Below are 21,953 nucleotides of genomic sequence, written 5' to 3'. Positions count from 1 at the left end.
GCTGGCAGTGGTTAATGCTCCCATCCTGTCAGGATTTGAAGAAGGTAGGGAGACAATTCCTTTTGTTGATGGCAGTGATCATGGACTTGGTGCAGTCTTGATGCAACAGGACAGAGTAGGACTACATACAATTGTGTTTGCCTCCCGAAGTCTTAAGGACCCGGAAACCAGGTATTCAGTAGTAGAGAAGGAAACTCTGGCATGTGTGTGGGGAGTAGAGAAATTCAGGAGGTTCTTGTGGGGGGAGAGAATTTGTGATAGGCACTGACCACAAACCGTTAGTGAGCATATTTTCAAAGAAGGTGTTAGAGGGTGTATCTCGCAGCATAATGAAATGGGTGAGTTCCATGCAAGGTTTAAGGTTTACGATGGTACACATTTCTGGTGAGAACAACATTGTGGCAGATGCACTGTCGATGTGTTGAACAAAGCAATAGTGTTTTGCGAGGTATGGGTCAAGGTAAAGTCTTGGTGGACATTTTCCAGGTTCAGAATAGCATTCAGAGGACTGAGTGGGATGCTGCATGTAAAGAGGATAAGGTGTACGAGAAGATTCTCAACATGGTAAATAATAAGTTTCAGAGGACAATAAATTGGTGCAGAAGGTTTTGCAAAGGTGAAGGAAGAGTTATGGGTAGAAAATAACTATTTGTATCGTGGGCATCAATTAGTGGTGCCGACTGGTATGAGGAATGCTGTTATTGATTTAGCTCATATGGGCCACTTGGGAGTGGCGAGAACCAAGGGGCTAGTGAGAGCCGGTTTTTGGTGACCAGGATTAGATAAGGAAGTGGAGGCTCAAGTTTTGGCCTGCTCAGGATGAATAGAAGGAGACAAAGGTCTCACAGTTCAAAAGGTTCCCATGGTTGTTCGAGACAGTCCCAAATTACCATGGGATGAGGTGTCACTGGACTTGCTCGGGCCTTTTAACATACATGGCACTAGAGACACTTATTTACTAGTGGTTGTTGATCTTCTTTCAAAACGGCCAGAGGTATGTGTCCTGAAGGAAATGTCAAGTTTCAAAATAATTCAGTTTCTAGAAAAGTTGTTTTGGGGGGAAGGTTTCCCAAAAGGGTGAATTTCTGACAATGTCACGCAATTGGTGTCTAAAGAATTTAGAGAATTTTTAAAGAAGTATGGGGTTGAACAGGTGAACACAGCACTTTATCATCCCAAAGGGAATGGTTGTGTCGAGAGATTCAATAGAACACTCTGGAAGCAATAAGGATTGCAGTAGCTATGGGGGGGGTGATTGGTTCAGGACGATAATGGAAAGAACGTTTCAGTATCGTCTAGCTCCACACAGTATCACGGGTGTGTTCCCATTTGAAGTGTCAGGGGGAAGAAAGCCCAATACCCACATGTGTCCTGGATGGATGGAGAGATCGAGGATGGTGGATGTAGATGTGGAAAGGGTGAGGGACAGAATGCAAAGGAGTGGTAGCAAAGCTAAGAGTTGGTATGATTGGATAAATTGTTGCAGCACTCTGACTGTCACTGAAGGTGATTGGATCAAAGTTAAGTTGCCAACCAGGGTACGCAAAGATTCTCCTGTGTTTTTGGAACCCAAGCTAGTAGTGAAGGATTTAGGTTCATCTATACTGGTGGAGGGTGGAGCTGTATGGAATAAAGAAAGAGTGGCAATTGTCAAGAACGGTGCAAAGAGTAAGGAGGAGACAAGCAGATGAGCATTGACAAGTTTATGTTACTAATTTAGTTGAGTCCACCTGGTGTTTTTTTACATGGTTCAAAATCCAATTTTATTTTAGTAATAGGTAAAGCCTTATTTTCATTTGTTGCCTTTCAGAAAGAAGGGAGGTGTTAGGAGAGGACTCAGCTCTCTTCTTTCTCACTCCAGGTTCAGCTTGTAGAGCTTAGACTCTTTAGATGACATCACATAATCCCAGGGTTGGTGGTTCTTAGAACATCCACACCTGGTTACAGTATCCTAGTAAACTTGTGATTGCTCATGTTTAAGAATGTGAGGAGCGTTAGAGGCTCCAGTGAAGGTGAGCTGCCAGGAGCCACCTGAGGCTGGGGGTTGTCTTAGGATAATACTGAATAAACCTTCTGTGTCAACGCTCTCAAAGGTGTGGTCTCCTTCTATACTGTGTCTGCCTCAATCATAACATCATCTTTCCTGAGTGCCAGCAGGTGAATTGTTTTCATTCGACTATTGTGGTCAGATTGGAGACAAGTATTGCATCAGTTTCAGTTAATACTTCGCAGGAAACATTGACTGTCTTGACCGGCGGGGGATGGTGCCCTCTATATACATATATATATAATTTTTGTGTATTTTTCTTTATCCTTTTTCTGTCTTTTCTTTTTTTGTCGCCCTACTTTGGTTATATAATTTTGATTTTGAATATATACTGGGCATCACTTTGAGATGAGATTGGAGCCGTCCTCTGGTGCAATATGTTTCAGAATTATTCTATGCACAGTGTGTTCACTTTACATTATAGGACACTTATTAGACTAATATGCACTTTAATTGGAAATGTCCATTATTGACTGTGTTTTTATTGTGATTTCAGCACCATGTGTAATGTTATTGGATATGTGTACATTAAAGATGTATTGATTTTATACTCTCCTTGACCTGTTCTATCCCCTCATTGAGCTCCTGCATAGAGAGCAATTGATCCTGTTGATTTGCTCAATGCTTTGATTTACGTGAACCCCCCTTTCTCTTTCGCTAATTGTTCTGTTACTCCCCTGGGTCTACGTGGTTGGGACGCCTATCCTGGATTACATTGTTTTCATTGAAAGGCATAAATAATGTTCCTAAAGTAAGCAAAGTGACTGAGTGCAGTGAAGCAGCACATGGAAGGTTCTCCTCCCAGACGAAATCTTGAGAACACTAGCCATTCCCGGTGTCACATACGCTGTTCTAACATATGTTAAAGATCAAAATCTGTCAGTAATTGATAAGGTCTCATCTGTCCCCCTTCTTAAATATCTGAATTACCACTGATCGCTTCCAGATTTCGTAGTAGCATAATTACAGCACCTACTTTCAGTTTTAGCTCGTGAGAATGCATTCGTCCTACAGCGTTTCACTCTTTAGAGACCATTGAGCCGGTAATTAACTGTTAAATGACACTGGAAACACTGTGCCCTTTGTGAAGAGAAGTGGGGGTGGAAAGAAGTAACTTCAAATTATTCCTAATGTTCACGAAAGTAGATGGTGAAGGTGATCATGTAGAACCGTGCTCATTCGGTTTGTTAAAATGATAGCTGTTGTTGAATTGGAAAGGCACACAGAGGTGCACTTTTCAATTTGGACAGCAGAGGGCAACCTAACACTGATAAATTGAATCAGCTGAGTACGGAAACATACCTAAGTGCTTTATTACAGGACCTGCAGTAGCAGCCCTGTAGTTATGGTTAAGCGGCTCAACCCATAGGAAGAGCTCTTTTTGGGCGGCTTATAACTGGGGCCCCCTGAGACGAATCCTTACCAAACTTTGGAGGAAAAAAAAGTATATGGCACGTCAGATTTATTCAGCGCAGTTTGGTGAGGTTTCAACAAGGAGGGGTCAAAGTTACAGGGGGCGGTCACAAAATTTCTGTTTTTTTGCTCATGTCTACAGCCCAAACCAATGGATGGATTTTCATCAAATTTGCAGCAGGAGTGGCGACTTGGTCCCCAAAGCGTGCTTTTGTATATTTGGTGTAAATCCATCCAGTATTTGTTTTTTAAAACATTCTAAAAGTAGGTTAAAAAATGTGTGATATCTGTGTTCGGTCCGCGGGCTTACTTCCCTGTTCAGTCCGCAGACAGCCATCCGATTGGCCTAGAGGGCGACGTGATGTCCACGGACATTGGACGCGCCCACTTATTGGATGGTGAAAAGCGTGAAGTGCCTCAGATTTTTGGAAACGCCCGCCATGTTGGATTCGCGGACAGCCACCGTTGTCCGGGAAAATTGCGGTAAACACAAATTAAGAAACACAACATTGCACTTGTCAAACTAATCAAACAATCTCTGGGGTGGTGAGGGTGATGAGGATGGGATGGGATATGACTGTAAGAAGCTAAAAGCTAACAGAACTGGTGTTTTTCATCCCCGAAGTCCGTGAACAGTCCGGATGCAGTCCTGTGATGGGGGGTCCCCAAATATTGGCTTAGAAATGTGCTGCCATTTGACAAATCTGCACACAGGTTTGCAAAACGATTTTAAATCTAGATATAAATGTTTTTGCAAAGTTTGGTGGGATTCTGACGAGAGGGGTCAAAATCGAGGGGGGGTCCGAAAATATTGTAAATGCCTATATATGTGGTGCCATTTGACGGATCTGCACAATAGTTTGCAAAAAGATTTTAGATGACAAATCTGCACAATAGTTTGCAAAAAGATTTTAGATCTAGATATTAATGTGTTCGCAAAGTTTGGTGGGATTTTGTCAAGAGGGGGCTACATCGGAGGGGGGTCTCAAAATTTTTAGATGCTGTATAACTTTGTTGCTGTTGAACGAATGTAGCCAAAAGTTTGCCGAAAGATTATAGGCCCAACCTTGAATGTTTCTGCAAAGCCTGAATGGATTTTGTCAAGTGGGGGCTAAGTTATATGATTATTGTATGTACATACATTTTGACACTTTTGAAAAAATAAAACATGGGCGGTTTACCAGCAAACTGTGCAAGGAGCATTGGCAAGAACCCTACAGCATGGTTTTGCAAATGTGCCCGTGTTTTATTTTTTGACAAGTGTCACATTGTAGGAACAAAAAATTGTCATATACCTTTGGTGACTGAGGTATATAGCCTGTGGCCATGGACAGTGACCAGATTGTCCGAGTCATGGCATAAGGTCATGGACCGGACAATCTGGCTACTGGCCATGACCACCAGGGATGACCAATAGGGTTAAAGTGGCCATTTCCACTTGGGACCGGCTATGTGGTAAAGTTATTCGAAAGTGGGATAGGTTTGAAAGGGAAGAAAAAAAATGTGCTTGTGGTAATATGGTCATGGGTTCTCTATTCCCCTTCTGCAGGCTGCCATGGAAAGGGAAGAGGAACTATGTAGGGAGCCCCACCTTCCCTTTACATGGTGGCCATCTTGGAAAAGGATTTTCCTTCCAACAGTGGACGCTGCTCGCGTCCCGTTGTAGGAAAAAAATCCTTTTTTTTAGTACCCCGAGTTACCGCTTTGGGAACCCGGGGTGCTAATGGCCTTCATCCCCCATTGCAGGGACTGGAAAGGGGGATAATGGACCGGAGCCCTCGTTATATCCGCTCCCGCCTTTGCTCGGGCCGATAACTTGGGCTGCTGTGCCCTTATCCCCCGTTTCAGTCCCTTGTAGGCACTTTTCATAAAAATTAATTTCAGATGTGATGTCATCAATGACATTTGTGATATCGTCTTTGATGTCTTGGGTGTTAGACTTAGGAGTGCACAGTGGTGGCACGAGTTATGGTTGCTTAGCTTACCATAACTGGCGAATTTCTGAGGTTTTTCAGTTTAACTTGTAACCATAATGTCCCTTTAACAACATTTTTTCATTGAATTTCATAGGTTTTAATTATTGTAACTTAACCATTATGTCCCTTTAAAAAAGAGTTTTCAGTGAATATATATATATAGATGTTTCAACTAATGGGTTGGAGAGCACATCTATTGCAAAACCCTGGATAAAAACCTGGATAAAAACTATGGGTTGGATATGTTATCACAGAAAAGGGTCAATACCCATCGGGTCACCAACAATACATAGAATTGTCCAAAGCGTGATGCTTGTTGCCACTATAAAGTACCATGATTCCTGTGCCGACAGTATAAGCCAGCAGTGCTACTGTAAAGCACACGCTTATTATGCTTGTGTCCATATTATATGTTCTAGCAATGCTAATGAATAACATTTATATGTTGAATGTGTCCAGTATAAGGACACTCTTTCAGGCTGGCTGTGACCAATGTATGCTGGTATTGCCACTATGAAACATTGTCATGCTGGGTGTGCATAATAATTACCAAAGTCTATTTTATGGACACACTTGCATTCTGTCTGTGCCCAATATATATGTCTGCATGCCCATGTAACATGTAGTCAGGCAACCAGCGGTGCCCAAAATATACAGAGATGTGCATTGTAAAACACATTGTGATGGTGCCTGTGCCTGCCACCCGTCTTGTGCCTCCTGCTTTGTACTCTTTTCACACTGACCTTTTTTTCTGGGGAGCTGGCTGTCTCCCTTGCCTTCACTCTGCTACTCGGTCTGCGCCCTCCTTTCCTCTAGCTTTGGCGCCATCACCAATGAGCATCAGAGGCTCTTGTTTGCAAAAGTGACCCTGCGTTTCTCTCCATGACAACAGACAGTCAGCTTTCAGCGCCCAGTCTGTGGCTGGGCGCTAATAGAATGAAAGTACTTCCCTAATTGGCAAAAAGGGTAATTATATGCACTTCGCTCTCCGAATGTGCCCGTGTTTGCTGCTAGGACCCAAAAGTTGCAGTTTCGAGCAAATAAGCATCTGCATTTCCTCCAGCAACATATTGAGGGGAGTGATTTTCTGGCCACCTTTATGTATAATGTGCTCCCGCTTTGTTATTGCACCTTTCAGCTACACTGGAATTCTTTGGGACAAATTAAAATAGGAACGAAAATAACTGCCTTTGTTTGTTTTTGTCTGTGCCGTCTGGTCTCATGGTAACCCATTAACTGCCAGGCTATTATGCAAGTCTATGCAAAAAGGACGAGCATGCTCGTCCTTGGCACTAGTAGCAATTTGGACCCAGATGTGTTTTTGCCCTACTGAGCACATTTAAAAAATACACTATTTGTGCAGATGTGGTTTGAGTTGAATGTTTGTATGATGAGGCATGTGTACATTGAGGTTGGTTGATGTGTTGGGGTGATGCATTGAGGTTGGTTGATGTGTTGCGGTGATGGCTTGAGAGTGGTTGATGTGTTGCAGTGATGCATTGAGTTTGGTTGATGTGTTGTAGTGATGCATTGAGGTTGGGTGATGTATTGCGGTGATGCATTGAGGTTGGGTGATGTGTTGCAATAATGCATTGAGGTTAGGTGATGTGTTGAAATAATGCATTAAGGTTGGTTGATGTGTTGCAATGATGCATTGAGGTTGGTTGATGTGTTGCAATGATGCATTGAGGTTGGTTGATGTGTATCGGTGATGGATTACGGTGATGCATTGAGGTTGGTTGGTTGTGTTGTGGTGATGCATTGAGGTTGTTTGATGTATTGCAGTGGTGCATTGAGGTTGGTTGGTGTGTTGCAGTGATGCAATCTTTAACATTCTGAGACTCCTGCTGAACTGCTTCTTTTGGTTCCAGGTTCAGAATTGGGAAGGATAGTGGTAGCTTTAGGCCAGACTTTTTTTGTTTCCTGGAACTGCAGTCAGGCTGGTCATGGTTTGGATCGGCTTCATGTCCGGTCTGCTCTCTGGGGCTAGTTGTGAGAGCGTCAGTGGGTGGCTTTTTTCAGGTGTGTGATTTTTTCAGGTGGGTGATGCCGGGTTGCTGGGTACTGACGGAGCATGGAATATCTCGATCGAGTGTAGAGAGCAGATCTAGTTTTTTGGACCACAGACTAGATTCATTTGTGGGTGGTGTGGAGTGTTTTGGGAGTGCAGGTGTTTCACTTGTGAATGAGGAATTGATTGGACAATTACTGAAGAATCAAGGCTGTAGGAGAGATTTTAATTACTACAGCGAATAAGAAGATGCAGAGGTTGTTGTCTCCCATGTGTTTTTGGTATCGAATTTGGATTGATTGACGTCAACAGAGGAGAACATTGTGGTGAAATTCCTTGTATGTAGCAGGTGGATTGGGTCAGCCAATAATTACGTTTGTTTTAGTAGATTCAGGCATGAAGCAGCTTCCAGGGTCCTGCATTTGAACTAGTAAATAAGAACATAGCGTGGGGATGGAGAAAGTGGATGTTGTCCAATGACTGGGAGCCCCACGTGGTAGTTATCAAGAAGAGAGAATGCAGCAGAGTATCATAAATGGAGTGTATATGTCGGAGAAAAGTAAAAGCGTGGTGCTATTAGTGACGTGTCATCAGTGGGCCTTTCCTTCTTCCCCACAGTGTTCTGCTTACATGATGGATGATTATGTTGTTTGGGAGTAGATCCTAACCGGTTATTTTTTCTGCATCCGTGGCAGATCGTGCGGCTGGACCGTACCATGGAGCAGATAGTCTTTCCTGTGCCGAACATCTGCGAGTTCCTCACGGGCGAGACCAAGCACAGGGTTTTCACCACCACTGAACAGGATGAGCAGGGCAGCAAAGTCAGCGACTTCTTCGACCAGTCTGACTTCCTGCACAACGAGATGGAATGGCAGAGGAAGCTACGCAGTAAGTCACCCCATTCCCCCCGTACATATGAGGGTTCAGGAACGCAGTCTCTAAGGGCGAGAGGGAAGGATTGAGGACCTTGGCCCTGTAGAGAAACCTAACCTGCCTCTTTTTGTTGCTTTCCCACTAAATTACCTCTGTTAAACCCAACACCTTCCCATTGACCTATAGCACTTAGCTTTGAGTTGTTTGTTTTCTGTCTAGTGTCACACCTGGGGGATCAACAATCAACCATGCTGGGGAGCAAGGACATGGCAGCATCTCTCAATCCAGATAGACTTGCAAAAGGAGGCATGGACTTGTTGCACACTTCCTGCACTAGTTACAGGTTTACATTGGGCGAGGGACACAGGCTGTTATTTTGGAGGCTGTGTGGCTATTGGCTTTTCAGTGGAAGGAGACTAAGAATCAGGTCGTATTATGGATGTTGGCAGTAGATTAGCCCTGTATGTGAAACTTGGTGCTTTACTGCTCTCATGTAAGCTGCGCTTGGGTGCATATACTGGTCCATTGCACACAGGGAGGCTTGAGTCCATCTTTTACGCTGAATGAAGAGGGCTAAGTCACATAATGTTTATTTGAACTTGGTAGTTGCTTTCTTCCACCTTTTTAAGAAGTTCTTGCACATTTTGTTAGCTCTGCTGGAGGTGCCTTTAGATGGATGTCTATTTTCTGCTTGCTAAGTGTTTTAAATGCCACACAAGTTTTTCTGCTACGTTGTCACACTGCATTGTGCCCGAGTAGTCGAACGCGCAATATTCGAATCCGACATTGGTCTACGAGGGATATCATCACTGAATGTATCCGAGAACCTAAAGATTGTCACAATAAGTCATTTGGTTATGGTTCGCACATCTAGACACTGGTCAGTAGAGAAAGGTTTAGGTTCCGCCCAAGCGTCGTAGGACACAGATACTCTGCTAGGGTCGCAGGGGTGTTTTGACAATGTGGGCACGTTCACTGGCAATTGGACTGGAAACATTATTGGTCAAGTAATGCTATCAATTGCTTCCTTTGTTTCATTCTCTCCTTTCCCACTGTCTTCCTCTCGTTCTTTAAGGTATGCCCCTCATGTTCTGGTTCTCCCGTAGAATGACGCTCTGGGGTACCATCTCTTTCAACCTGGCGGTCTTCATCAATCTCATAATCGCCTTCTTCTATCCGTACGTGGAGGCTTCATCTATGGGTAAGTCAAATGTCAGAGGAGCATCGAGGAGTAAATCCATCATGGGGCATCATGTCGCGAAGATGGCAAGTGTATGTCTCTGTGAGAAGTCACATGCTAAGGTTGTATACTGAGATGACACCTCTACAAGTCTGCTTTATTCATAGCACGCCAGAGACACAGGAAGGATACCTTACTAATGTGAAACCTCTAAAACAGCACTCGGGGGACATATGTTCAAGGGCTAGTGTGGTTTACAGGGACATGCAAAATTTCGAATCAGACTAAGAGCCTCATTACAAGTGTGGCGGTCTGGAAACAAGGGTGCCGGTTCGCTCGCCAGTACAATTGTTTCCGGACCGTCACACTACGAGTCTGCCTGCTGGGGCCGCTGCGCCCGACAGGTCTGACGCTGGCAGGCGCAGCAGTCCCCGGTGGCAGATTCATCACGGAAGCACCAGCATCATTAGCAACGGTGCCGGTGCTTCCGTCTCCCCACTCGGACTCCATTGGAATGGGGACTTAAAAAACCGGGCGCCTGACTTCCCGCGCCGTCTGTACTTGTAATATCCCGGTGGCACCGGGAAGTCCGGCGCCAGATTCGGTGTTACAGGGTTCCCACCAACCTCGTAATGAGGCCCTAAGATGTTGATTAATGAACAGTGATAATAATAATAATAATAATAATTAGGCTTTTATATAGCGCTACAAACCCTCAGGTATCTGAGCGCTGCTTATTATTACCCACGGTGTGTGGTGCTCATTTATCGACCTCGGAAGGATGAAAGGCTGAGTTTGGCCCCGCCGGGATTCGAACCTGCGTTAACAGGCTCTGCACGGGTGTCAAAGCGGGCGCTCTACTCGCTGTGCCACTTGACCGGCTTGTGATGCCCTTGTTTTAAATATGTGTTCAAATGTATGCTTTGAGGGCCAGCTTGAAGATCCCCTTGTAAGGTAAGTATTGCTGTACTGAGATCGATAAATATGGCTGGTGCCCATCATTGCGTGAACAGCATTTTAATCTACTCTAACATCATGTTCTTCACTTTAGGCATTGAAATAGGTTTCAACTTCCCGTTCTTACATAACAAGAGGTTCACACGCGTCTACGGTGGTTCGTTGAACTTGTACAGCCCACACATGACTGCATAGCACTGTTTACCAAATGTTAGTCGCATTTTAAGTGTAAAAATCATCAACTGGCAAAAATAAAAAGATCACTTTTGATGGTTGGTGACTCACGTCACCCAATAAGGACGAAGGCATTTCAATCTAGCCTGGACTAAGCTCTGATGGTGAAACGTCCAGTCTCCATTATGGCTGGTCCTCGACGTCTTCCGTGTTCAGATTTTGAAACCATAATATGATGAACATTTGGTAAATGATGGTGTCAGGGTCCGGCTTGACTGAATTCCACAGGAGCTGATGCTGGCCCCACAGACCCTCACCAGGAGTTCACCTCTCAACCCTTAAATATAAGCTGAGCTGAAAACCCCAAGAAAGGGAAAGGGGAATTTGGAGAAAATAACAACGGAGACACTGCAGCCCTTCAACCGTCTGGTAGGCTCTGGTATCTGTGGTAAACAAATACACCTGGTTACTTATATGATAAGAAAACTTCTTTTCTAAAATTATTCTAAATAACTCTAAACTCTTTACCTCTTAAACCTCAGTAAAAGACTTAGAGGTTAGTAATCTTTGTGGAATATCTTGTAAATATATATTGTGTTGTGCATATAGTTCAAGCCAATCAAGTCTCTTTAGAATCCTAAAGTGACTTTGCAACATCTTTTCAGAACTAGATATTCTTCTTACTTCAAAGTTCTTTTAACCTTATGTAGTTTTCTATGCTTTCATAAATTGCAGTCTTTCTCTGAAAGTATTGAATTCCATTTGCATAAATTACTTTAAATAATATTCTTTAACTTCCTGGAATACTGCTTTCTTTCTGCGTGTGAATTGTTTCCTTATTTACACAAAGAACGTATAGTTTCTTCCTTAATAAGCCTGTGCGATAAACACGTGAAATCAGAAGACGTGAAGAATTGTCCTCGCGTTTAAAATACACATGCGATTCTTTACAAAACCCGCGCGCGTGAAAAAATACGTAAACGCGATAAAAAATAACACGCGCTGTTTAAAATGGACTCGCGCTCTATCGCAAACCAACACGCGCTTTCTCATGAGACGTCTTTCACGTAAGAAATGTACACGCGCTAAAATTCACTCGCGCAATTCTTTTGGGCACAAGCTCTATCGCAAAAACCACAGCGCTTTCTCAGGAAACATCTTTCACGTAAAAAATGTACACGCGCTAAAATTCACTCGCGCAATTCTTTTGGGTACGCGCTCTATCGCAAAACCACACGCGCGTTCTCAGGAAAAGTCTTTCACGTTAAAAATATACACGCGCACTTTCAAAAAACACGTAAACGACGACCTGCGAGCTCGCGCACACATCAAACAGTCTTGAAGAACATTACACGCAGTTAATAAACTTTAAACTCCTACGCACTATCTTCAAGTTTGTTTTCCTTATAATAACTTTAACTGTAAATGTCTTTTTTTCTCAAATGAATTTGAAACTTGTTAACTCTTTAAGTTTTCTTTTACAAGAAAATTAAAGTTCACTTTGACAATCTTAAAATCTTTAAAAGAACGATCCCACCTGATGACTTCTTGTTCAAACTGGTTCAGCAAACGAAATTCTTACTTCTTTGGTGGATTTTCTGAACTCTGAAAAGGCCTTACTTAAGGAGCTTAACTAATGTACAACCAGCCACTGAGTTTCTCTGGATGAAAGGCAGTTTAGAATCTTGCTCACCTCCCAAGAATCAAACCCATTGTCCTCTCCACCAATCAGGCAAACCAAACATATCATTGTTCCTTTAACCAATCAGATTAAGTTTCTTTTACTCCATCTTGACTTGGGCAAGCACAATGTTAATTCTATGTACTAACCCAGCCAGTTCTGAAAGCCCAACTAACTCAGCCAGCTCTGAAGACACAATGTTAATCTTGTTACTGTTACTAACCCAATCAATCCTGACAGATGGGAATGAGGATCTACTAGTTGAACAAACCAGTGTTGAATTCTGTCCAACGTATATCATATATATATTTTTTTTACTGGAAAAATTTAGTTACGGTGAACAGACTTAACACAACAAAACCCTTGCAATTCATTATCATCTTAACTCGCGTCCCCCCGTTAATGACTCCTTGGATCGAATCATGTGTTATTTATATAGCGCTCAACCCACTGAGCTATCTTCTCGGCCTCTAAATTTGGTTGTCATTGTGAATCCCATCTGTTATGTATGTGCTGAAGGACCTTGCAACGGGGGAACGCAGAGTTAAGATGATCATCCCTTCCCACATCCGATGAATTTCAAGGGCTTTGTTGTGTTAAATCTGATCACCTTAACTGCAACTTAACGAAGGTTTTTTCCTGTGAATTTGAAAAGTGTTATACCATAGTTTATTCAAAGCCATTGGCCTTTGGCTGTCGCCACAGAACATGTTCCACTTATAGGTTTCCTTAGGGCCCACTAGCCATGACCTTCGGCCGTGGCCACTGTACATGTTGCCCAAATACATTTCTTTCGGGCCCACTAGCCAAGACTTACGGCCACTGCCTTCCGCCATGACCACTGCACATGTCCCACCAATAGCTTTCTTTAGGGCCTACTAGCTATGGACACTGTACATGTGCCACCTACAGGCCATGTCCTCTTCACATGTTGCCCCAATACACTTCTTCAGGGCCCACTAGCCATGGCTGGTAACTGTCCATGTTACACCAATAGGTTTAATTTTACATGTTGCAGCTCTAAAATAAAAAAAATAAAAAAATAAACTCTTTTCCCATTCCCGCTGTACCTGTAAAATGTCATTTTTTCCAAACCCAATAACCTGTGGTTATCTGCAAAGAACTACCCACAACCACACTTATCCCCCGGTATAACCACGGTTGCCTGAAAACGATCGAAAAATCCAAACCACTTCGCTGCCCACAAAAGCATTAACCAAATGCCACGCCCACATCTTGTCATTGTTCCCCCCAATTCCCTCAGGTGCTTTTTCCCTACCTAACCCTCTCCTGTTACCCCCTATCCCTCTTTGTTTTGTGTGATGAGCTTTCAGTCCCACTTGCGTTTTCTGTTGTAGCCACGGTTATCTCGCAGTATTTTATTTATTTAGATTTATATAGCGCACAAACAGCCCGGGGGCATCGAGGTGCTGTTACATGGGAAGCTTAGTTACAGAGGGCGTCAGAGTCAATTCAGGATTGGTTGCATACCCACAGTTCTGCGAAAACATTTGAACTGTAACTCTGTCTGTCCCCTCACCACCCCTACATCCCCCATTTCACATGTTGTTCTTTCCCCTCCCAACCTCTATCTGATGTTTTTCCTTCTCCAAATCGCTTTTTTCCCACTTTTCGTTTTCATCTAACCCCGGAATTACTGTGGTTACATCTTGCATCGAACAAAAACTCAATGGCATCTTTTCCATTTCTGAAAAGCCTCTGCTGCAAAGCACCATAGGAAAAAAAGCAGCTATCATTTTGGGAGAAGGAGGCATCCCTTTACCCGTCAAATATTGTAAAACCTACTGAAGGGAATAACCCCAGACACCTCCCGGAAATAGAGTCAATGCTTTGGCCCTCATTACGAGTTTGGAGGCAGCCATGGAGCTATTAGCTCCATGGCTGCCGCCAAACTGGGCTCCTTTACCGGGTTCCTGCAATGAGGAATAACCGGGTCATTCCGACTTAGGATGACCCGGTAATTCCTCCTTGCAGGAACCATTCCCCATTCACATTTGAGCCCCCATAGGGCTCAATGGGAATGGGTATGGAGATAACAACGGGCACATTACGAGTGTCCCATTGTTACCTCCCTCTTCCCCTCGCGGGACCCGGAAAGGACGCCTGGTTTTACCAGGTGTCCGATCTGGGTCCCACAAAGGGAAGCCCGTAATTGGCCCTGACAGAATGAAGGGGGCCGGTCCCGTACCGGCCCCCTTCATTCCGTCAGCACCAGCCTCGTAATGAGGCCCTTTGTGTCCAAGTTGTTCCTTATTTGGTCCAATTCCATCCAGCAGTTTTTGCCCTGCACGGCCCAGACATTTCTACTTTTTCTCAATGGGAAAAATTAATGGGAGTAGGCCGAAAACCACATTTTTTTGCTTTCTTCATAACTTTTTAATTTATTAACATATCAATCCCATAATGTCCCATCTGGGTTATTAGCAATTACATTTTCGGGTTTCCTATTGAACTAGCTGCGCACCTTAACTCTGCACTATAATATTCTACTTGCAAAAACAATGGCGTCTTGCTGACAGATGATATTTCAATTCAAAACATATAGCGAAGATAAATTCTCTCGGTGTAATTCTTCCTGCCTGTAAGATTGTAGAATTTCGGAGACATATTTGGATGATGTGGATGGCGTGCCATTCTTAAGATATTTTTAGGCATTTTCATATTCCTATTGCATGTTGAAGATGACCCTTGTAAGCTAAGTGGGATTTTCTGATTGTTTCTTTTCTTCCCCAGGAGTGCTGGACTCCCCCCTGACCACTGTGTTCTTCTGGATGCTCATCGGCTTCTCCGTGATGTCACTGTTCACCCGGCGGTATGGTCTACGGCCCCTCATCGTGGCTCTGATTTTACGCTCTGTATACTACCTGGGCATTGGCCCCACGCTGAACTTGCTTGGCGCCCTGAACGTAAGTGCTGTTGCTCGCTTCACCATCCATCATATGTATTAGCATTAAGAAAAGCAACCCTACAAGACTGTTCCTGAGGAAGACAATGACATGGTGTTATAGGTCCAGTCGCCCTATCGTTTCTTCACATTTTGTCTCTGATAATTACTTGTCAATCCAGAATATGGGATTTGCGGTACCGAGAGACATAGTGCCGGGGGAGTTCTCCATTTTTGTAGTCTCTCGTCAGTATTATTTATTGTAATTTCTGCATTTATACATTTAGCTGTGTTGTATTCAAAGTGCCATTCAAAGGTGCCTCAGAAACCAAGTTGTGTGCTCCACTTACAGAGAAAAATGTATGGAGTTATGATCCGTACAGTTGATTTCAGACATGAGCACTTGCGATCCCCTCGCATCCTCAACAGGAGGATACTGATGGATACTCTGGCGAGTAAGACATGATGTGATGTTTGCACGTGGAGGACTGAGGGGGCAGATTACTTTTTATGTCTGGCTAATAGCTTGAAACATTTTACTCCTGCTCCAGACAGTTCGCAAAGTGTAAATGGGTATAGGGACCATTCCCTGCATTTATTCGTTCAAGTGGATTCCTCCAGAGAATGGTGGCATTTGGTGGAATTGCAAAAAGGCAATGTCATCTGTGGTCGATGCATTTTGGTCACATGAATCCACTGGGCTCATGTACCACCTTTTGTTGGCTATTACATTCAATATTTGTAAAGATGGCATTCTGAGCATAGACATGTTAGCTTGCCATCCATTCCAGGGCCCTGTAAACATTGGTGAAGCCCCCAAATAACCTTCATGAGAGAGATTGGTAGTTCTATTTGAGCATGTACAAAAACACCTGGTGTGACGAATCAACTTCCGGGGCACCTGTGGTCCAGGGAGGAATATCGGTTTCTAAAGCATCAATCAGCCCCACACCTCTAGTACACCAGACGAAGGGATCCAAACCGATTAGTAACACAAGTACATTCTAAACCTCCTTGTCACATTTTTGTAACATGGACAGACCGGCAGGCTTATCCCCGCAAGGTCGTGGATCGTTGGTTAGTTGCATCACACCGAAAATACAATTATTACCCTATGATAAAAAGGGACTGTCCAGCCCAGGTTGTATGAAAATATCAGTGCCTCAATGCCTCTGGGTTATTTGTGTGCTTTATAAAAGAAATAAATAAATACATTATTATTTCAACAGACATTTCTAGCACACTACAAAATACAACTCACCCTGTAAAGGAACACAGAGGATAGACCGTTTCACGAAGGAAAGGGATGCACTATGAATACTGACAGGAGGTTAGTGGGTAAAGCAATCAGTCTTAACTGTTCAAGGTTATTTGGTTTCAGCACCAAGAAAGAAAGGGGTTGTAAATGTCACTAGGGGCCTTCAGAGAAGGACCAGGGGGATAGAACCACAATGTACCTGGGACTTGAGATGATCTTGATGCTCAACAGCATTGAGTCGGTTCCAGGACGCTTTGCAGCTCCTGCGACAGAGTCCAAGAAGGGAGACAGCCGCGGGTATCAGGCGGCAGGCAGTTCGGCAAGTGAGGCTGGACGGACGGCTGCAGGCTGGCCTACATGGCACCTCGGGGTCAAGAATTATTGTCTCTGTGCTGGTTGGAGTATCTGGAATGCTGGTCGAGGCGTCAGACGGCTTTCGGCTTTAGTAACTGCAGCATGATAACAGACAGTGGTGCAGCCGGTTGCGGTTCGAGGGCTCGACAGCCTCGAAAATGTCCTTGAAAGATGGATGCTGGTTGATGCTTGTTGTGGCACTCCTAACTTCTTCATAGTGCTCATGTCGTCCTTTAAGGTGGACGGCCCAAAACTGATTAGAGTGTTTGCAGGCAACAGCCTTATCCTTTGTTCAGAGACTCTCTGCCACTACCCACTTAAGAAGCTTGCTGGCAGCACCTGCTGGCAGAACCTATCAGGGCACGCTGTGTGCTGGCTGGGTAACAGTTCTGGAGCTGCTGACCAGGTCCTCTGAGTTTGGTATCCCCTTTGTTCCCTGAGATGTTAAGGGGAGGGATCCTGCTTCCCTCTTGGAAATCCTGGCCTTCCTTCACTGGAGGAAGCTGTTAGGCAGACGGTCTCGTCAGCCAGGGTCCAAATGAGTCCTTCTTACTCCTTTTGAAGTCGTTGGATGATCTGCTAAGTGAGGGACTCGGTCCTCTTTTAAAGCCAATGGGACCCAGCGATTGGTGCAGGCTAAGCCTACCTTAATAAACGAATCCTGGGTCCCCACCAACAATCTTTTGTTATGCGTGAGGTCATAACCAGAGTGCTTTGCAACAGGAAAGGTAAGGGGTGACAACATGTACTATTAAGCCCCACCCATCTTCCTATCCGTTGTGGATCAAAATGCTTCTCTGGTTAATTGAAATATCTGTGACTCCTGATCAAGCCCAGGTGTCCCTTGAAGTGTGTGGCAAGAACATATTCTGTCTCCATCAAATCACATACTTCTTCCCTCTGAAAGGGGTTCCCTGCAGGATTTACCTACTGTAAACCGTTGCCCCAGACATGACATTCAATGCCCTTCATACAGAGGAGTGGGAGCTAGTTTTAAGTTGACACATTGCATATCAAAGAGGTGTTAATTTCCTATCCCTTGTGTTAGTTCTGTGACCAAGCCTCTTTGCAGGCCTGCTTTAATTTAACTCTCATCAGTATGCACTGCTACCAGACAGAATGTAGACATGTTATGTTATTTGTTATGATATTTTATTTATAAGGCGCCAAAGCCTGAGGGCATCCAGGCACCATGAAGGAGGATAGAGCCCTATCTAATACTACCAGCTGGATCAGAACATTATGAGAACAGAAAGGTCTTCAACTGTTTCCGGAAGATCAAGAGATTGGCTGTATTATGTAGAAGAGCCAGTCAGGCATTGCAGGCCTATGCGGCCTGCACATGAAAAGCGCGGCCATGTCCATAGAACAGGGCGGATCCATGGAGCCTTAGATATTTAATTAGGCTGGCCATGTCAGTAAGAAGGTGTTGCCTGCCACCTTCCTGAGATTCTTTGATGTACCCTTGGCTGTCACGTTCCAGCTAAATGTGACAGGGAGGACTGCGCCTGTAGGCTGTGTCCCCCCAGAGTATACTTGGCTATGAGTTTGTTGTGCGGTGAGCATAGGTAAATGTGTGTGGATTGACCCCACACATTTTCTGAGGTTGATCTCCCATCATTCCAGTTCTTACAAAATTTCAAAAAAGTCCAGACATGCGCTCACTCCCTGTGCAGATGGTCATATTCCTCACACATTAAAGTGTGTCATCATTTGAGCAAGGTCTGGCCAGAGATACTTGTCTTCAAACAAGTCTTTAAAGAAGTCCATTTGGAACAAGAGCAGGTGGCTGAAGGTGCCCGCCATGGGAGGGAACAGGTTTCTGACGGCTCCTTTGGTCACGTTCCAGAAAATGTACTGTAGGATCAGGACTAAAAGGACTGTTTGATGATCCAGCAGATCAGATTACTAGACTACTTTTAAGTGAGTGAGGAGGTATCTTCAAGGTTTGGAATGCAGCACAAAGGGGATTTGAAGCTTTGCTGGCCCACACAGGCTGACTGGCGGCAGTCTCTCCTTCAGACAATTGTCTCCACACCACCAGAAGAGTTGTGAATCTACAGAGTGCCAACCTAGCTAATAAGAAGAGCAAGCAGCGTACAAAGGAATAGAGAATAGGTCTACTCATGGAAAGGGAATGATTCAGGACTGAGTACAAGGTGGTGGCTTTGGGAGGCGGGTGATGGTAGCTGCCTGCAGGTGTTCTTTGTAGAAGTGCATCTTCAAATGTCTTCTGAATTGTATGACTGATGAGACCAGTCCTATGTGTGTGGGAAATTGCTCCATATCCTAGAAGCATCTTTAGGGAAGATTTGTTTTCTAGTTTTTGCTTTCATGCATTTTCAGCTACTACCCCGTTGTCGATTCTATATCTACGTTGACCTCTGGGATGTTGAGGGTTTCTGCCAGATGGGCAGGTGTTTTCCTAGTTACTCCTTAACAGGTGATTCAGCACCATTTAAACATGTAATGTAAAGTGGCCTTGAATAGCACAGTTCTACCAGTTTTGTTGGCCTTGCTGGGTGTGGCTATGCAAGAAAAGGGGCTCAGGGGTCATTAGTGGGATAGAGGGCGAGGCAGATGCGAAACCTGTGCTGTTGATGAGTGTAGGTCATTTATTTGTAGTGGAAGAGAGTAGTATAAGAGGGGTCTGCAACCTTAAGCTCCTCAGATGCATTGGAACGCAACTCCCATATCTTGTCAGCATGGTCAATGGGGAGGGATCATGGAGTCGTAGTCCCAAACATCAGGAGAGCCACACATTGCAGACCTCTGCGCCTGATAAGGGAAGACAACCGAGCGTTCTCTTTGCACGCTTAGCACTGGCCTCTTGTAGACAGGCCTTTTAAGAAGCTGCCAACTGTGTGTGGTATCTTATCCAGCACGATCATCAATTCATGGGGTTGCCAGTGAACAGGGGAACAGGCACTGCTCAGGTGCGAGATGATCAGGGTCTGGACCTTAGGGCTGAAGTCTGAGTCTGGTTTGTACATTGATATTTTGCAGGATAGTGTCACATGGTACCGGGCAATGTGCGTTTTTCGCAATATCGGTTTTCAACAAGAAATCATCACGCGTATGAAAAAGAAATTTGATGATTTGCCTAAAATCTTTCAAAACATCTATAAATGTCATTTAAAACAGTTGTCTTTACATTTGTATGTTCAAAAAGCAAAGTATAATTTCGATTTCTTTTTTTAAAATTTCTCTCACGATCATATCTCTTTTTCATCCTTCATTTGTATTTGTGTGTTGCATCTTGCCCTTTAAATCACTCCCCCACAATGCTTTCCATTTACTTCTTCCCTCCCATCTTCATTTTACGACTCTTGCCTTTGTCTAGGCAATTTTTGTTACACCTCTCAGCACATAATTCTTCCTATATGACCTACCCTTCAACGTTCCTCTTTTCATCCCCTACATTTCATCCCTAAATCTCTTCACTGTCCCAAAACCTATTTCCTACTGCAGTATTTTACCCCCAAAACTGCCTCTAACTTTGACACTACCATCGTCTATCTCCCTCGCTGCATATACTAACACTCACTGCGTGCTGTCAAATCAACATGTTTCATGTTTTCACCCCCAAAACAAATCCTATTTCTCTCATACACACTAATTTGCTTCCCTTTTTGCCCCTTACTGCTACACACTAATTTGCTTCCCTTTTTGCCCCTTACTGGTATCTCTCTCTCTCTCTCTCTCTCTCTCTCTCTCGCTCTCTCTCTCATCTCTCGACCAATTTGTCTCATTGTTGTCTTGTTTCATTGCTCTTCAGCTGACCAATAAGATCGTGTTCGTGGTCAGTTTTGTGGGGAACCGCGGCACCTTCATCCGAGGCTACAAGGCAATGATCATGGACATGGAATTCCTCTACCACGTCGGCTACATCCTGACCAGCGTCTTCGGCATCTTCGTGCATGAACTTTTCTACAGCATCTTGGTATGTCTTTCTAGCCCAAACTGAGGGACTCATATTTTGAAAAAATACGCTTCTAATAGCAGTTAATATCTTTTAATTTGTAGGGCATGTGTGCAGCCTTATGAGCAAGTATTTTGAATACTATATGGGGCAAGTGTGGGAGAGTCATAGTAAAGTGTCCTTGTGAATCCATAAGGATTACGGCTCTATAGGGCCGATTGGAAAAAGAAAAAGAATTCCAGTTCTAAGTGGTCATTCCACCTGGTAAATGGTGAAAATTGTGTAACGTGTGCATGGGATTCACAAAAGATGAATTCCTGATTTCCAAAATGAGAATTTTGTATGGAAGTAAGACTGGGCACACAGGAAATGAGGCAAATTGCACATACAATGAAACAGACAATGCAGTGAATCACCTGGAAGGAGCGGGTCAGTGGGTGTCTACGTGAATGTGCAGTTATCAAATAGAGCACCTGTTACGAAGTGCGCAACCGCAAAGGTTTAACAGAGAAAGTATTCACAAAAAGTAACTATCAAAATCTGTCCAAATCTATCTTATTTTCCTAAAATTACATGAAGACGTTTTTGGTGTAAAAGTTGCATTGTTTTACAAATTAGTCAATACCGTGGAATGAAGTCATTGCACAATATTTTCTGGCAGAGGAAAAACATATAGGATAATTGGGCAATAAAATGATCCAAGCTAAAACACTAGTGAAGATGTACGGTTTTGAAAAAGGCCAGAGGCCGAAAAACGTGTTAACCTAAGGACTTTAAATAAATGCGCCTGTCGCGGTATCTGGTCATTGCATCGAATCTATGGCATTGACAGACCAATGCATCTAAAAAATAGCATAAAAAAATGCATTGAATGCATGCCTTTGGAAGATAAAGGGTTTATTTTTATTTTAATGGGTTTTAAAGGGTAAAAAAAAGGGGGGTTGGAGGGAACCCCCCCATTAAAAAAAGTACATAAAAATGCATTTGATGCACTTTTTTCAATGCATTTTTTTTAGATGGATTGGTCTTTCAATGCTATGGATGTCGATGGAATGACTAGGAACCCCTGTCGCAACTAAGGAAGTACCAAAAAACTCTTTTGTATTTTAAAACGTGTTTCTAGTTAAATAAGAAATTAAGGGTCACACATCTAAAATTTTAGGTACTGCAGACAGGTTTCCAAACCATTTTTAACATAATCA

The 21,953-nt window shown here is 43.7% G+C and overlaps 1 protein-coding gene across 1 annotated transcript in view; it reads left to right on the top strand.

The window, feature by feature from the left end:
- The window catches only part of ITPR3 (inositol 1,4,5-trisphosphate receptor type 3), a 510,867-nt gene that overhangs the window by 464,326 nt on the left and 24,588 nt on the right, over window positions 1-21,953 (top strand). The window contains exons 48-51 of the mRNA XM_069633522.1: window positions 8,143-8,335; window positions 9,396-9,521; window positions 15,067-15,239; window positions 20,608-20,772. Of these exons, the coding sequence (XP_069489623.1) occupies window positions 8,143-8,335; window positions 9,396-9,521; window positions 15,067-15,239; window positions 20,608-20,772 (657 nt within the window). The remainder of the gene's footprint in view (window positions 1-8,142; window positions 8,336-9,395; window positions 9,522-15,066; window positions 15,240-20,607; window positions 20,773-21,953) is intronic.

The sequence above is a fragment of the Ambystoma mexicanum genome, chromosome 13 (assembly GCF_040938575.1).
Source record: "Ambystoma mexicanum isolate Mex_15411 chromosome 13, UKY_AmexF1_1, whole genome shotgun sequence".
Classification (NCBI taxonomy): domain Eukaryota; kingdom Metazoa; phylum Chordata; class Amphibia; order Caudata; family Ambystomatidae; genus Ambystoma; species Ambystoma mexicanum.
This window is presented reverse-complemented; position numbering and strand designations above follow the sequence as displayed.